The sequence below is a fragment of the Pseudopipra pipra genome, chromosome 6 (assembly GCF_036250125.1).
Source record: "Pseudopipra pipra isolate bDixPip1 chromosome 6, bDixPip1.hap1, whole genome shotgun sequence".
NCBI lineage: Eukaryota > Metazoa > Chordata > Aves > Passeriformes > Pipridae > Pseudopipra > Pseudopipra pipra.
Window position 1 is genome coordinate 29,745,087 of NC_087554.1, and position 17,588 is coordinate 29,762,674.

At 44.3% G+C, this 17,588-nt stretch overlaps 1 protein-coding gene across 2 annotated transcripts in view; it reads left to right on the plus strand.

Moving 5' to 3' along the window:
• The window catches only part of LOC135415860 (deubiquitinase DESI2-like), a 79,490-nt gene that overhangs the window by 6,178 nt on the left and 55,724 nt on the right, over positions 1-17,588 (plus strand). Inside the window, exon 1 of one of the 2 annotated variants that reach the window (XM_064658273.1) lies at positions 15,899-17,235. The exons of the other annotated variant lie outside the window; for it this stretch is intronic. Within the exon in view, the coding sequence (XP_064514343.1) occupies positions 17,197-17,235 (39 nt within the window). The 5' untranslated portion in view covers positions 15,899-17,196. Of the gene's footprint in view, positions 1-15,898; positions 17,236-17,588 lie in introns of those variants that run through there. 2 annotated transcript variants of the gene reach the window in all.

A 17,588-nucleotide genomic window follows, 5' to 3' on the forward strand; every position in this document is an offset into this window, starting at 1 on the left:
TAAAGTGGTTAAAATTAAAATGATTTGTTCTCAAAGGCTTCAACTGACTGAAATAGGTTCTGACAGTCATGATACTTAACATTTTAGAGGTGAGATTGTAGACGGCCCCTTACTAGGGGCAACAGTTGCTGATGCAGAGCTTAAAAGCAGAAGATACAAAGGTTCAACATCTAGCATTGAAAAAAGAAAAGCAACGTTAAACTGGTGTTCCCATCATGATTATCCTGGCAGTGGGGGCAGGTGGGAGGAGAAGGAGGATGACAGATAGTTGTCTCTGTTACTTATCAAATGCTGATCTATTTTAAAATCATCAAACTAGAAACCATTCTCTAAAACTACTTTCTTATGGCCTTCTAGTGATTTTTTTTCAATGTCCAAAATATATTGCTTTTTTGCTGGGTTGTGAGCAAAACCTATGTGACCTTTCTCCACCTATTTCTGAAAGTTTTCTTGTCACCAGCTCCTCAGTGCACTGCTCTGGAAGAATTGCTGTTCCTAATAAGGCTGCATGTTTTTACTGTGTATCTAGTCACTTGAAAGTTCAAAATTTTGGCCTCATCCTTTGCTGCACACAGTCCAAATCCCTTTGGATTGTTTATACTAAAGAAAGTGATGATACAATTAGGAATCTTTGATGTTACCTTCCAATCTAAAAAAAAAAAATTATTCATGGTCCTCATCTAGTACAGCAGGTAGTGTCTGTGCTTTCTCCTTCTCTCATTCAAGGAGCTACCCAGATCTCACCCCAAAACTCCCTCCTTGAATTGTTCTCCAAGCCAGGTCTGCTTGTTCTGTCAGGTTTTTTGCTTTCTTCTACTTTGTACTGGTTCCTGTGGTGTTTCTCCTGACTGTCACTGCTGCAGCTGTGTATGTGCAGCCCTCTACCAAAAGCAATGTACACCTTAGCCTCTTTTCTTGAATCCCTGGGCAACCCCAGAAATGCCTTTGTTTTGGACAGTGATGTATACTCATGTTTGGAGTGAAGACTGCTAAACTCTTTCAGATACTATATTGAATAATAAGTCCTAGGTTTTCTACTAGTTTCAGTATATATTATGTTGATTATGATAGATTCTTATCTTCATTATCAAACTTCAAGTCAGCTAACCTTCCACACAAGGAGATAGGCTTCAGGGTGCTGATGTGGCTGGTGATGTGTCATTGAGTGCAAAGATTGTTCTGAAGAGAGAGCTCCAGTCTCCTTCTGCAGGTGAGCTCTGGGTAGAGACTCGTATTTGCTTCACTCCTCCATGAATGTCAGTTTTTCCTATTCTTTCCACACTCAAATTTACCAGAAGGGAAAGTGAGATTCCTTCTGCTTACTGTTCTCCAGATCATTTCCTTTGCCTTTTTGGAACATCAATACAGTGTTTTCTATGCTCCTCCTGTCATGGTTTGAGAGCCTCAAAAATTCAATTCCCTAGTCCAAACCCCCTCCCACATCTCAACCCAATGTGAGATGGGTTTTCCAGACGCCACACGAGACTCAGAATGGGGGAAAGGGAATATATATAGTATTGGGGGAGTAACATATACATCCCTTAGAGGTAGTTGTCTTTTTTTCTGTGGAGAACCACATAATTAGTGGTGTTCTAACAGCTCCTTTCCTTTTCCAGGTTGTTCCCAGTCTTGTATGTTGTTCAGAATTGGAGATCACTTAAGAATATCAGGAGATAAGTTTCTTATATGCACAAAATGCCCTTTCTGTACCTTGTCTTTATCTTTCCCTCTTTCAAACATCAACAGTTATGACAACAGGAAAGTCAGAGGCAAATAAGCAGCTGACAGTCTTCCTAATGGGCAGAAACACAGGCTGGAGTCTCTCCTGAATTCAGCAGCACAGTGGTAGAACTGCAGTAGCATTGCTAACGTGGCACAGAGTGCATTTTCAGCTTGCAGGGTAGCTGGATTTAATGAGGTGACATATTGCTCATGCTAAACCTTCTACCAAAGATGAACAATGTGATGCATACAAATGCAGAAAACACAGTTTAAGGTTTTAAAATGGCCTTCTTTATTTATTTATTTTCCAGAACAGAATGGTAAAATGTGATTTGGGTTGCAAAACCAATTTGAATTTCAAGGAGCGGAAGCATCAGGAGGTAGACAGGAGGAAAGCCAGTGGGGTTCCCTAGTTACTAGCAGTGTTTTGAGTAGAGCTAGACAAGTTTGATAATCTGAGTTCCTCTTTAGACTAATGCTGTCTATTAGGAGATACTTGCACTGGAAGTGGTTCCTTCTCATAGTACCACAGATCTGAGAGCCATTTTATCCTGCCATTTTTAATGGAAGTTAAACCAGGACTGATAGTATTTGAAGGCTGTCACTTCTGGCTGCCAACTACTTCATCTCCTTTTTCATGCACTCAGCTTTACGTTTGTAAACATTCCCTGTAAAGGTACAGCTTAAATATCCAGAGTTCTGCGTGCCTGTGCTGTATATGAGCTACCTACAAAATCCATTTGTTTGAGAACTGTTCAAAAGGAAATGTTTACATATGCACGGTATGAGAGTGTGTGTCCATGTCTGTGTTTGGTGGCAGACTTTGGATTTAATTCTAAAATACCTTCCAGGATGCAGCTATAACACAAGTGTTGTTAGTGAGTATGGTGAGCTCATCATGTGTCAAATTATATGGTGGCATATGTCAACAAAACAGCTCTTCTACAGTCATAACTATTTTTAGTGCTGGGACATCCCAGATTACTGCAGCTGCTGCCTCTTGCACTGAGATGCTAAAAGCTTTACTTTGGCCCCTTCTAGCCTTCTGCTCCTGGGATCTCTTATTCCTCCCTTACAATGGAATGGCCATGCAATGCTGATAACACCCGGGGCCCTGGGTCTTAGTATCCAACCATCTAGAAGCAAAGCAGAAGGAATTGGAACCGTTACAGCACTCTGGGGTTAGAAGGGCAGAGGAAGCAGAGCCTGGGGCTCTCTGGAACCACATGCCATTGAAAATGTACTGAATAAATTTTCTGCGGGGCTCAGAGCAAGCTTTCACTGTGCTCCAGCTTTTCAGGACATGAAAAGGAATTACAGCCTTTACAAACTCATCTAGAAAGTGTGGTAGTGCTGCTCACATAGAGCCTGGCAATCAAAGCCTCATGGGAAGTAGATTTGCAGTTTGGGGATCATTAGAGGCAGAACAGGGATCTCTTGTGTGTAGCAGCATGTGCAGTGATGTAGTCCTTGTTGCATGACAGGGGCTGTTGCCCAGGGCCTTTTCATCCAGACTTTGCTACTGTCTATAAACAGTATGGTGAGTTCAGCTAGGCTAAGTGGGCATCAGCCAGTGGGCATATGCTGAAAACTTCAAGAAGCCCGATAGCAGGGCACATTGTATAACATATTAATAAACACCTATAAAATTGATGGTGGTTTTGATCTGATTTATTTTTCAGTCTTGTGGAGACAGCTGATGAATTATACATGGTGGTGGCACTTGTGAATTGTAAGTCTCCTCATGACTGAAGGTAAATGTCAAAGACACCATGTGTCAGAACAAGATATTTTGCTTGGCAGGTATGGCTTATTCAGGAAATAGGCTTCTGTTTTATACATGTGCTACATTGCTCAATTGAGCGTATCGGTTCTTTGAGCACCCATCCTGTAGCTGTCCTGTGTGGCTGAATACCTCCTCATTTAGGTAAATAGCATTTTCTTTGATAGTGGAAAAGGAAGAGGGTATGATCAGTGAATCCTTTCTCTTTGGCAGTCTTCTAGTAAGTAATAAGCAGAACACATCTGTCACCTCTGTGGCTTGGAGGCACAATGTGACCTGGGTTAGAACTGAGCTGCCATAAGGCAAAACATTCGTGGCCATGTACTCTGCTCTTGGTGACAAATTATGCTTTGGGCCAGCATGATGGAAGGACGGGGTTGGTATGAATGAGAGCTTGTCCTGAGCAAGTCAGACATTGGATAGGGTATGACCCTTGTTGAGTATATCTGAAGATGAGACTACCAAAGTATTTTGACTCTGTAACTGTTCCAGTAGAACACACATGAAGGAAAAGTGGAGCTTCAAGGTGTGGCAAGCACCTGTACAAAGATGTGTCCCTAACAGTCCTGAGTGGTTGGAGACACCATAGTGCACATGTGAAACATGCCTCTGATGCTTTCATCTTGATTCCTGTAGCTTCAAATTCTGTCTCTTTCTCCTAGATCCTCACCTCTTGCCTATCTGCTCTACTTACAGCCACTCATTGCCACTCCTCTGCTGTTGTGTGCCACAATGAAGTTGTGGTCCTGAGCCAATCTCTGTAAACTCAGGCACTCTGCTGAGTGGTGGTTTTTACCTGTCCTACTTTCTTCTTTCTGGATGCTGCCTCGCTCAGAGATTCTAGAACTGTGATGACACAACCCAGGGCAGTTCACAGGGGACTGTTCAGATTACATTCAGTTGTGATTCTTTAGTTCCTACAGAAACGACTGATCCCCTCTTGCAGGGAGGTAAGCTCATCTTTGACCAGTGATGATTAGTGGATTAAATACAAGGGAGATGGGGATGTAGCCCTGGTGAAAACCTCATTGGAATGGAAGGCAGGCTTATTTCTGTGTTGTTACATACCCTGTGCATGTCTAAAATGAGCTCATATGTGATAGTTTCCTTTCTGCTAGCAGTGAGTTTCATAGATGGAAAATTCAGATGTTCTGAGTTGTTACAGCTGTATCTTGGGCAGAAATTTAGCTGAACTGATGCCAAGTATATTGTTGACTGTCCCTCGGCTGCTGGGATGAGAATAAGTTTCTGGGTTGAATGAGTTTAACTGAGCAGCAGAGACAGGGGATGCCACTAAACAGATTTTACGAAATTTAATTTAAACCAACATTTTTCTGGATCTGGTATCTGAGCTTCTTTTCTTATACTAGGTACAAGGGATGTGATTAGCAGAGAGATTTCAAAAGCAATGCACTTCAACACCTGACGCGTATCTGATTCCATTTAGGATCTCAGTAACAGCTGCAAATGAATTCCATCAGCATACCAAGATTTCAAGAACCCCTCTGGAGTATGCCCAGAATACAAAATACAGCCAACACCCTTGCATTTATTAGCATGATATCTCCCTGAGTGGGTGATGTGAATGTGTGTGACTTGGTGGCTAAAGGTGGAGTTGCACTGCTTAAATTTCTAAGGATTAATTCATTGCGGTCTTGATGTTTGATGAGGCTGGGATGCTTCTAAGCTGGGTAAGGAGAAAGGTTGAGCTCCTACTGGGATTCCATTTTGCAAGCACTTCCTTTCTTTATATTAACAGAGGTGGTTCTACTGCAATAGTTTTTAATAAAACTGTCTTTTTATTCAAAAAGCTAGTTGTTTGGGGTTTTTTGCATGTTTGTTTGTTTTTCTTTTTCCAGGAAACATTGTTTTCCCATTCAGTTTCAGTGGGATTTACCAAAAGAAGCTAATTCCCTTCTCCATTTTCTGGGGAGAGACTCAGGGGAGTGAGCATAGGGATTTTAGCAAAGTGCGAATAATAATGCACTGAACTCTTGCCTCTGAAAACCACACAGATGTGTGCCAAGACTCTGATAGGATGGGTTGAAAAAGGATCAGTTTATAGCTGCTGCCTCCCTCTTTTCCCCCTCTTCTTCCCCTTTTCCCATCAGTTTCTGTGTAAATCATCTCCCTCTTCTGACTGTTTTAGGGTTACAGAAGCAGAGGGCCCTCTGGCCTTGCAGAGGAGATGCTGAGATCATCATGTCAGCATGAGCTCCCTGACCAGTATTTCCTCTTGGACTCAAAGACATCTTCTATGGCAAGAGGAACCTGGGAGGAAAATGGATAAGATCAGAAAACATAAGAAACTGTCTTGTTCTCTTGATGAGAAAGGGCAGTGGTGCTGGTTGGGGGTAGGGGTGATATGTAGAGGCTGTTTCTTCTTGCACACTTTTAACTTAAGACTCTGTTACAGACCCTGTGGGAGCCACATCAGCCTGTCTCCTGCTCAGCAAATTCTGTATGTGAAGGGGTTTTGTTCATTACCTTTTACCTGCCACAGCACTGTCACTTTTTTCTGCCATCCCTGACATCTGGTGGGTGAGATTAGGAGTTAAAAAGGAAGAGAGGTGCTGGTCTGGGAATTCACAGCCCCCCGGTAGGAGAAAGGGAGAGGGCTGAGAGCCAGATTAGTACCCTTCTGCTCCAGTAAAACATATGAAGTACACGAGTGCAGTCTGGGTATAATTGGTATCTTTGGAGCCTTAGCCTAAGGACAACCTTTTTGTCTCTTAAGTGCAATGATTCTAAGTTTTTGCTATATATTCTTGAGTGGTGGTGTCACTGCAACAAAAGTGCATATGAAATCAAGATAGCAGGTGTGATGTGCTTTAAGGATCATGGCATTATCCTATTGAAGCAGATGAAAGAGCAGATGGTGTAATTTAAGTCCCCAGGTTCTTTAGACAAGGTCTGTTGGAGACTTGTACAGTCCTCATATCATTGTAAGGCATGTCATAATGTTAGATTTAACACATGACAGTAAAAATGGAAGTCATAAAGCAGAGAAGAAGAATTACACTATAGAAGTGTCAAATTTGAGAAACTGGAAGATTTTTTTCTATCTCAATCTATTGTTGTCCTCAAGTGCTGTGTCTTATACTTACCCTGCCTCTGTTAGAATACTGCTAAGGGTGTTTTTTGCTTTTCAATATGAAGCCATTTTCTATGTAATAATCATGTAGCAGCTTTTATTTTGGAAATGCCTGTCCTTCAAACTGACATTTTCACCCTAATTCAGATCTGGAGATCCTTCCTTGCTGTTATTTTATAGGTGAGAGTTATTGTTGTTACAGAAGATGACTGTGATTACTACTGTTACAAAGATGCAAATAAGGGCAAGGCAGCCTCACTGTATTTTTTCAAGACATGCAGAAATGGAATCTTTGTGGAATAAAATAATCAGAGACAGTGGGAGTGAACAGGAATAGACTCTAGGATGGGGCCTGAGCAAGACTAACACATGGTCTGGGGGAGTTTGAAAATGCAGAGAACCAAAGATGCACATGTGGATGTGTGCATGGAGAGTGTGAGACTGAGACAGAAAGTGTTGGAAATGACCTGACAGGGCAAGACACAGAGTTCACTGGGAGGAGCAAGCCTACTATGGATTTTCCCTTTGTTGGTGGAAATAGGACCCTGTGTATATTTTTGTGATCCAGCAGGACCATACATGCATAACATCTTTGCTCATATAACAGTTTTTTCCAAATAGGAACATGGATAGTCCTCTGATAGTGGCATACTGTTTAGGCAAAGTAGGCAACACAGGAAGAATAATGCTCTATTATTTTATAATTTTAAGTTTATTTAAGGTTTTTATTAAGGTATTTTTTAATCAGAAAGAAGCAAATATCATTGTTTCTGTTAGGCTTGGTTGTGGCCGTAGGTGGGAATGTGTGTACTTTAGTGTTCATGATACCTATGTGAGGAACTGGCACAACAGGCAAACTCTGATAAAGGTCTGAAGCAACACTGAGATTTTTATATATTTATTTCATTATTTCCAGCGAAGTTGTGAGGATGAACAGTGGATTTGCTCCCATTGGCTATTCATTCCAGGACTGACCTTGCAAAATTATGTACTTAGACCCATTGCCTTTGAATTTTTCAGTGATTGAGGGTTAAAGAAATATATGTTAGCTATGGAGCTTGTTGAGAAGATTACAAAATTCACTTAATTAATTCCTATAATAATAAGCTAGTCCATTAGCCTGCAGTGCCACCTAGCCTCCTCATCCTTTGGATAGCAGGGAGTATGGTATGAATATTTAGAAAGATAAAAACTACTTGGAAAGCATACATATAATGATCTTTCCCCCCCTTCATTTAAAGGTATGATAATTCAATCTCATCAGAAGACTTTAATCAGCAGTCTGAAAGTCGTTGCCCTGATATTAGCCAGAAGGGAAAAAAAAACCCAGAGAGAATTAGAGATTATTTTCCTTCAAAATGTTAGTTCCTTGTTCAATACAAGTATTACTCATAATTTGTAAGGTTTGAGCTTGATAAGGAAGCAGAAAGCTGCTGCATGACTATTAAATTTTTTAGCAGTCTGATTCATCTCAAAATGATTCAGAGACTATTGATAGTAGTCCTGTCAGGACTTGCCATCTCTGTGGTGAAGTTGGAGTGGTTAGTGACATACCACTAGTGCTTCGTGACATTTCATAGCATTCACGAGTTAAAAGTATATGGGGTAATGAAGGCAGCAAATGAAGTTCCTACTGGAATGCTGATATTAGCATCTCTGCTATCTGAAGAAGTCATGCGGAGTTGGCTTCTGTCCTTGGGTGGGTCACAGGGCAGACTGCTGAGGAGAAAAATGGCCCTGGGAAAGGGGAACTAAGGCTCTGCTGCCTATCCTGCCCATGCCTGCCTTAGGGAGCCAGGGCTGTTGCTTTCCCATTCCTATTTCTTCCTTTATTCTTTACTGGGTAACAGGAAATTGGTGTGGTTGGATTTGGAGAGTGGCTACTGCAGGACAGCCATTTGGCTTTGTTTCATGGTGTTGTGAGTTGACCTTGGCCAGATTCTAGGCACCTACTAAAGTTGGTCTGAGCTGGGAGAGGTCACACAGGCAAAACAGACTCAACGTGGGGTTAATACTAAAATTTATTACTAACAGGATAAGATCTAAAGAGTGAGAAATAAAACAGTCTTAAACACACTTTCCACCCACCCCTCCTTCCTTCCATGTTCTCCCTCCTCCCCCTGCAGCAGTGCAGGGAGACAAGTCCACCCCTCAGGCAATAGGTCTTCCAAATCTGCTGTCCCATAGGTCACTCTTCCATGGGCTGCAGGGGGACAGCCTGCTTCACCACGGTCCTCACCACGGGTTGTAGGGGGGTCCACAGCTCTGAGTCCTTCCCCTGTTCTGTGGGGTCCCTCCCACAGGTAACAGTCCTTGATGGACCTTTCCAACATGGGTCCACCCCTCAGGCAGTAGTTCTTCCATATCTATTGTCCCGAGGGTCGCTTCTCTATGGGGTGCAGGGGGGGCTCTCTGCACCCTGATGGTCCTTCATAGGATGCAGTCCTTCCTAGGGTGAGCTGTACCGATCTGGATCCCCCACAGGGCCATGAGTTCTACCTGGGAATAACCTGCTCCGGCATGGATTTTCCTCTCTACGGGCCACAAGTCTCTTGAAGGATTCCACTCCATCCTGGGCCTTCCACAGGGGATAACAGCCTTCTTCCATGCATCCATCTGCTCCAGCATGGGCTCGGCTGCACTGTGGCAGGCTGCCCCAGCTCAGCTGGCACTGCCAAGAGCAGCACAGGCAGCTCGGCCAGGGTGCCGCTGCCTGCTCCGGGCTAGGTGCCGAGAGGCCCCGGGCTGGGCTGCTGCTGCCCACCCTCCCCCCCCCCCCCCACGGTGGAGGAGGCAGCAGGGCCATGTGGGAGCTTCAGTCAGCTCTCCCCTGGCTGGAAAATTCTGCACAACAAACTTGTTCTTAAATATGTTATCACAGAGGTGTAATTATGGGCTCTCCCTTGGCCAGCAGCAGGAAGTCCCTCCTGTGGCCAACTATCATTGGCTTCAGTGGGGGGGAAACTTCTACCAGCTTCTAACCGAAGCCACCCTATGTAGACCCCCTGCTACCAAAAACCCAGCCACCTCAACCCATGACATTTGGGGAGCCATTGTCCTGGAACTGGAGGAAGAGATTGAGACATTAGCAAGGATGCAGGGTGGGAGCAGCATCCCAAAATCTGGTTGGATGAAGTAGGTTAGTGAAGGGTAAGAAGCATGTCCTTACATCCCTGAATTCCACTAACTTTGCAATAGGCATTTGTGCCTCTCCCAGCCTCTCTGAAGAGAGCTGAACTTTCTCCATCACTGTTGCAAGACAGAATTGTTTTCTTCTTACCCTGTGGGTAGTTGGATTCACATTTTTTTGCTTGCTGTTCAGATGATGATCTGAATTCTGTGTTACAGAATTGTTAATAAATGTAAGATGAGTAAAAAATATTAAAGTAATTAATTTCTGACCAATACACTTCCAAGACATCTGTGACAGCTTCTGCCTTCTTAAATAACAAATGTATTTAATCTGAAGCTTTGGGTTTCAGTAGCTCTGTAGAAACAAACACAGCTTTTTGCTTTGGCACAGTTAAACAGAATCTCCCTTCATTTAGACTTGAAAAAGATTAGCAGATACATCCTTTATGAAAATCTGCAAATGGTGACTAAACATGGGGCTGTTCTCATGATGACAACAAAAATAGGCAGAAAATGGAAAACATGTGCTGCCACAGTCTGCCTTTGTGCAGTGGGCTTATTTGTCATTGCCCAGTAAGACCACAAACTAAGCTCAACGAATGTAGGTGGGATGGGATGCTGCGATTGGTTTTCTTGGTATGGATTTCAGCTTACATTATAACAGTATTCAAAAACATTGGTAGCCAGATTATGCCATGTGTAGCACAGAAGGCTTATGATAATTTGAGGGTGGGAGTAATGCAAGGGAAAAAAAAAATCTATTGAGTTTCATCTCCAAATCCTGCTAGATTTTCATCTTTATCAGCAGACTTTCTTTCACTGTTTGAATATCCTTTTAGATGTGAACAGTTTTGTTTGAGAAGGCACCGTGGTGGGTTTTGGCTTGACTGAAAGAGTTGCTTGAGCAGTGTACACATGTCTAATGGTTTGGCACAGCCTGTTTGCTGAAACAGATTACATGAAGGGGACTGTTAGAGCCCTCCGAGTATGTCTTACAGAATATATTGGGTTAAACAAAACCCATCACTAAGCCTTGTAAAGCCGTAAAAAGCTATCCATATTCAGAGATCCAATGAATCAATGCAAAGGTCTAACCCTAACACCTCTTGTTGTTCTGAGGGAGTGAACTTCCCAGTCTCTGTATCTAACCAAATGAGGGACGAAGTACTCCTGGGGAGTTAGAGAGCTATCATCTTTACTTAGTCATAGATCGATAGCTCACTCTTTAAAATTAACAGTTGTTTTCGAGTGAAGGGTTAAAACTAGTAAAAAATGGGCTAGCTAAGGCTGGCATGGTGGTACCTATGGTGGTCATAGTCTTGAATTTATCAAAAGGCACTTGTGGATGCACCTGCCATCAGATGTGGTGTTTGGTGTGTTGTTCTAGAAGCTAAAAGGCTCCTTTCAGAGTTGTTAGAATGCTATAGTAGCCCCAGAGAATTGCAGCATGCTCTTGTATCTGCTGGCTAATCATCCAACATGAATGGCAAGTAAAATAAGAAAAGGGAATTAAATGTTAGTATTCTGGAAAAAAAAAGTAACCAACCACAATTGATTTGTAAGGAAATTCATACAGTCAAAGATGACTGGAGCACCTGTAATTACTAATCACTGCTATCAAGCTGTAAAGATTAGCTTGCAAATTGCATTTTATCCTACTTTGAACATACAATTTTAAAAATGGATGGAAAAGTTAAAAATTAGAACCACTTTTGAAATACCTTTCAATACTTTTTGTAATTTTTTTTTTTTATTTCCTCTATGTTCAGGTTCTATGAAAGGACTGCAAAGAGACGTTTAGGTATAGGATAAGGAATATCTAAATTCTGTGAGTAAGTTGTGATGAGTATATGCATCTCTTTAATCAATATTCTGTACCACCACCTTTGATCATTTTTCTAGAATGACTGGAATGCAGCTATGATGCAGCTGCAGAACATGATACTCAGCTTGACTGAGAAAGAGACCCTGGACACTAATCAGTTGGCAGCTTGAGAGTGCTGAAAGTGTAGCTTAGCAGCTAGGGAACATGTTTAGGAGCAAGTACTGGAGCTCCTGTCTCCTGTTCTGTGGATTGTCTTCACCCAGACTGATCTCTGTGAGACTGCAACAGGAGTGAAGAACCACAGTGCCCTGGTGGGGGTAGTTTTGGGCATATTCAGCAGCGGGACAAATACTGTCCTGGTCCAAGAGGGAGGCAGCTTAGATACATTCAGGATTATGCAGCATCTGACTTTTTAGATGATGTCAGTTCCTATCTTTTTTACAAGTGTGGCATGGCACCTCGCTTCAGTTCTCTTTGATCCTGACTGTACAGCAGATAAGCTGTTTGGCTGAAGTCTGGTCACTTTGCTTCCCCATACCTCTGTGACATGGGGTTAATCATGTATCTTTTCTCTTGCCATTTACCTATCAATCACATCTCTTAAATTACCACCTTTCATTGATTAACTGCAGTCACCTCCTATGTGTTCATATAGTGTCCAACACGTGTCCCTGCCCCCGCCCTGCAGCTTCTGAATATTATTATAACATAATGCAAATAAATAATCAGAAGATGTTGCTGGTGGAAAAACCCTCTGAAACTAAGCCTGCTTTGCTCCTCAGGTGTACAACACAAATTCCTGTTAGTGTTCTGTCTCTTTTAACTGCATCCATTGGCTGCTTTTGACCCATGATTGTTTGTGCTGTGAATTTTTAATAGCAATAATAACAACAACTACTTGCCTAATCCTTAGCATAAGAATGAGCAGGAATGTTCAGCTTTTTCGTCCCAGGTTCCAGGTTGAAAGTCTCTATGTACATTGCTTGCCTCTCAGTTGACAGTGTTGCTTTATGTAAACAGAGGGGATAGTCCTGTACTCTCTGGGGCCTCTCCATGGCCCAGGAGCACCATTTCAGACCAGCCTGGGGTCACAAATCCCTGCCCTGGTGACGTTGGTAGGGTGCTGGTCTCTGGCTCTGCCTGGCTGGGCCCAACCCAAGGGCTGATGTCCTGGCTTGACCTTAGACCTGCCTTATCATTATGAACTTGCCTGGTGATCTGGACTCCTGGCTGAATGTGGTGGCCATCTCCAGGTCTGCCCTGCACAACTTGCTCATGGGCTGTAGGCCAGAGCCCTAGATAGTGAAGTCCCTGCCCTGCCAGCCGTGTTAGGAGCTGCCAGCCGTCATTGCTTCCTGACAAACAGCTTCAGAGTAGAAAGTTGCAAAGTGTAGCTGCAATGAAAAGGGAGACAAAATGCAAAATCAGGATTGACTCAATTCAATGTAAATATCAATTATTCCCCCATCTACTAACACATGCCTAGCTTTCAGCTACAAATCCCCACAGTCTTGAAGGAAATATTTTAAATGATTGAGGTAATCCAATTTGGCTGTTGTTCTTTCTCTTTCTGGTGCAATATGAAGTTAAATATTTCATGTGTTGCCTTACATGGGGCAAAGCACGTTGCTGGTATCCTATGCTGATTTTCTTTCCCCATTTTTTCCCATAGCCCACTCTCAATTCAAATCCTTGGTATATGCAAGTGTCTTGGATAGAAGTGAGATAAAATTCTTTCAATCAAAATACCTCCTCTCACATTCTCGGAATGAGGCTACAAAGCTCCAGCATGTGTCCAGGTGGTGATTTATTGCTGTAGATGGAAGAAGGACATAGCAACTCCCTTTAGGTTCTGGAAGCAGGGAGACAAGTCTTAAAGACCTGAAAAAATTCTCAAAGACCTCACCATTCTCAAAGACCTGAAAAAATATTGTCTCTAGTTTTTAAAAGGTGATTTTATACCTCTTTTAAAAAGGATAGTCTTGACTAATGTACTCAGAATGGGATAATAATGACAACTTGACATGGGTGGAAGCACTTTATACAATTCGAAATGACAAGTTGTCAAAAAATATAATGGACACCCAGGGGTGGTGTACCTAATGTGGAGACACGACCATTAAATGTCTTGAAGTTTAAACTGGGCAGCCCCACTGTGAAATGTGCTTGAAAGCCCCATTGTCTGCTGGGTGGCTACTGAGGCTTTGAAAGCGCATGAGGGTAAATTAAGGAAAGGTGTTTATTTAAACTAGAATTCCTGAATAGCAACACAGGTAGACAAACTCGAAGATAGACCACCACCTCTAATCTAGCCATTATTTCTCTCTTGCACTGCTGTTCTTCTGTTCTTGCCCCCAGTGGAATGTCACAGCTCTGGTTACAGTGCCCAGCGATGCCATTTTTGTGACTGGGACCTGGAGAAGGTGGCTGAAGTTCTCAGCTACTGACTGCCTTGGTTAATGTACCAGGTAATTCCTGAAGGTTGTAACTGATTCTTGTTTTTTTAGTCCATGTTGGGTGGTAGCACTGTTTTCCTTTTAACCCTTTTCACCTCTTTCTTAATCAAAGAACTCATGTAAGACCACGCTGTCTCCTTTAGACACTGATCCTTGAAGATGCACAAACACTTATGCCATGAGTAGTAAGTGGGAATGATCACAATTAAACTCAAATACATTAATCCCTTTTAAGGGAGTGCTAAGAATGTGGAGAATCTGAGAAAATGCAGGCTTGCAACAGGCTGCTTAACTGTGAATGAAAGTCTTGTCTAGCTTTAGGGATGTGTATGGAAAAAAAGTGTGTGTCTGCTATGTCCTAAAAGCAGCATAAGTGTTTAAAAGAAGAATTCAAAACAGAACCCAAAGCTGACTGTCATCTTTCCCAAATCCTAAGTATTTATATATGTCTGTCTCTGGAAGGTGTATCTGGTTTAAGTCTCTAATTTGTTTTAGTGAACTCTGGGCATAGCAGTCATTGGAATTAATTTAGCAAGTAAGCATGTGGACAAGTGTGGAAAGAGCTTGTAATGCTGCTTTTCAAGTTACATCGGTTAGTCTAGTATCAGCTGTTCCCTCTCCTTTCAATTCCCCTTAAAACATCACCATTACTAGAGCAGAACGCATACAAAAGTGACAATCTCAGAGTATTTGTGAAAGTTTAGTAGGAACCCTCTGGGATTCAGTAGGAGGTTTGTCTTACAAGTTAGGGCATGAGTGGTTGCAGAGGGAGCTTTTCATTGCTCCATAGCTTTTAAAATGAAAGGGGGGCTCAGTCTGTCCTCTGAGGAATATCTGGACTCTGAGATGGTAGGGAGGAGAAAGTGCCTTTTCTCATCTGCACAAACAGCTCTTTCAGCCCCAGGCTGCTCAGACAGATGGTTAATGGCACCCAACAGTTTGAGTTGGTGGGCTGGAGAACTGTGGGGGGAGGGAAGTCAGGGTGCTGGTCAAGCCTCTGTTCCGTGTGTGTGGAATTGCCTTAGCCCACCCATGGAATTACTAGTCCAGGTGAATCGACTGTGCTGGAGTCCCTGCCACGTTGCATACCTTCATGCCCAGGCCTGAACTGTGGCTTTGCTCTTTCAAAATGCAAATCCATACAGTTAGAGCAAAGCAGTTCTGGATCTCCTTTGGCACTATCCAGAAGAAAAGTTTTATGTCTGACTCTGTTGGGCTGGCACTCAGCTATGCAGGACATGGGCTCACTTCCCTTTCATGCTGCCTGCCTTCACAAGAAATCCTCCTGCACACCGTGTAACAAGTCTTTTACGAGACTGCAGCTCTATGGTATTTTCTTTCCAGTCCTGACAAACAGAGGTGAGCCCTTCTCCGGGACGGGATGCAGCTGAAGACAGGGCTGAGGCATGCTGGGCTTTGCTGATGTAACGAGCTCCCTGCAATTTTCATTCAGATCTGGTTGGCTGTGAGCTGGCAGAGAGCCTCAGCCTCAGATACGCCTCCAACTCAGATGAGGTCATCCCTGCGTTTTTGTTTTTTTTTTTTGTTTTTTTTTTTTTTTTTTTTTTTTTGTTTTTTTTTTGGTTTTTTTTTTTGTTTTTTTTTGGTTGGGTTTTTTTTTTCACTTGATAAGTCTGTGGTGTTTGAACGTGTAAGGTCAGAGTGCTAATTGCCACACCACTGCAAATCTCTGGATACAGAAACCCTCTTTCTCCCTCTCAGCTGCACCGTCTCCCAGCACCATCTCAAACCCTGCTCTCCCTTTAAAGAGAGAGGAGGAGCAAATTGAAGATGAATTTACCGCAGTGCATTTTATAATTAATTCTCGCATCCAGGTCAGAGGGGAGTGTTTGTTGGCAAGACATTGCAGAGCTGCCCGTTCCTAACATGACTGTAAAGTAGCTCCAGGATGGAAAAAAACCTCCAGAACCTGCTGCTGCCAGGAGTGAAACTACTCGCCCTGCCCAGTCGTTTCGTCCCTTCCCCGCCCTCCCACCGTGTGCCATGCAGCGATGCATCCAGCCAGCAGAGGACGGGGTAGGTCCCCATGGCTGTCAGTCAGTAGAGGCTGCCCAGCTCGGGACGAGCTGATCGTGAAATAAGGACTGGCCCTGCGGAGAGCAGAGCACACAGAGCTGGGGTACCCAGCCCCGGCCCCGCACCCCGCCTGGAAGCATCGCCCGCTCGGCATCTTCCTTCCTCCAGCCCCAACGCCGAGTAATCCCGCGTCGTCTCCCGCGGAGAACTGCCTACTAACTTCGGCGCCGACGCCAGGTCTGCCTGCACGCCGTGGGCAGGATGGGGGTTGCGGCATCCCCTCTGTGCCCCGGGGGCAGCCAGCCCCCTCCTCTGCCCCCTCCCACCGCTGAGCCCCGCGCTGGAGCCCCTTTGGCACAGCCTCTTCACCATGTCCTGCCGGCGACGGAGAGACCGCAAAGGAGAGTCTGAGCAGGGATCAACCTCAGCACGGCGGACAGATCCCGGCTCTGGACGGACCTATCCCGGTACCGCGGACAGATTCCAGCTCCGGGAAGATCAACCTCAGCACCGCGGACAGATCCCGGCTCGGACGGACCGATCCCAGCACCGGGGACAGATCCCGAGGTGGCTCCGGGCTCCGGCGGCGGGAGGAGGGACCTCGGCGCCCGCTCCGGCCCCGCTCCGTGCCTTGGAGCCCAGAGCTATTGCGTCGTGCTGGCAGCCCGCTGCGGTAGCAGCCTGCCGCTCTGCCGAGAAATCCCCCCGCACACACTGCCCCCCGCCTTGCTCACGGTGCCAGAAGAGGGCTTATATTTGGGCTCAGAGTCTGTCTTCTGTGGATCGGGATTTACAAGCTTGGACGGTGCCTGGTTACAGTGGTGTATGAGTCTACAGACCCCAAGGTGCGCTACAGAGTTAGAAAGAAACCTTGGATCTGTCACGCCATGGAGGGCTAAAATAAACCCTGTACAACCAGCAAACCCAACCCAACCCTTACTGCCTCCCTGCAACCAACTTTACACACACACACACATACCAGTGAGAATTCTCTCCTTTCCTCCTCCCTCCACACTCCTTCCTTCGGCACGACTGTAGGATGAGGCATTTCCCTCTATCTGGCTCAGGGTGAAAGCATATCCTGGGGCATCAACACACATCTGGCAGGGACTGAAAGGTTTTAATCCAGCCTCTGCTGCAGTCAACAATGGCAAATGAACCAGTGATTCTGAATGTTTATGACATGGTGAGTATGAAACTGTACTGATTGAGGGGACAGTGGGGCTGGGTGGGTGTTCATGCTTGGAGGCAGGCATTGTACAAAGAGTAGCCAAGCACAGATCCCCAAAGAGGCTGATTCCTTGCCCCACCTTCCCCTTCCCTGGCCCAGACTCCTCATCCAAGCATGTCATATCAGAGATGATGCTGACCCCAGCTTTTTTGGTTGTTTTAAATGTTTAGCATATTGGACCAGATCACAGGTATTATGCTTGATTTTCTGTAGGATCTTTCAGGAGCAGCACTGGGTGAGGAGAGTACTTTTTAATTTCCAGTGCCCCAGTTAAGGAAGGAAATGTGATCACCTCTGTCTTTGCTGGA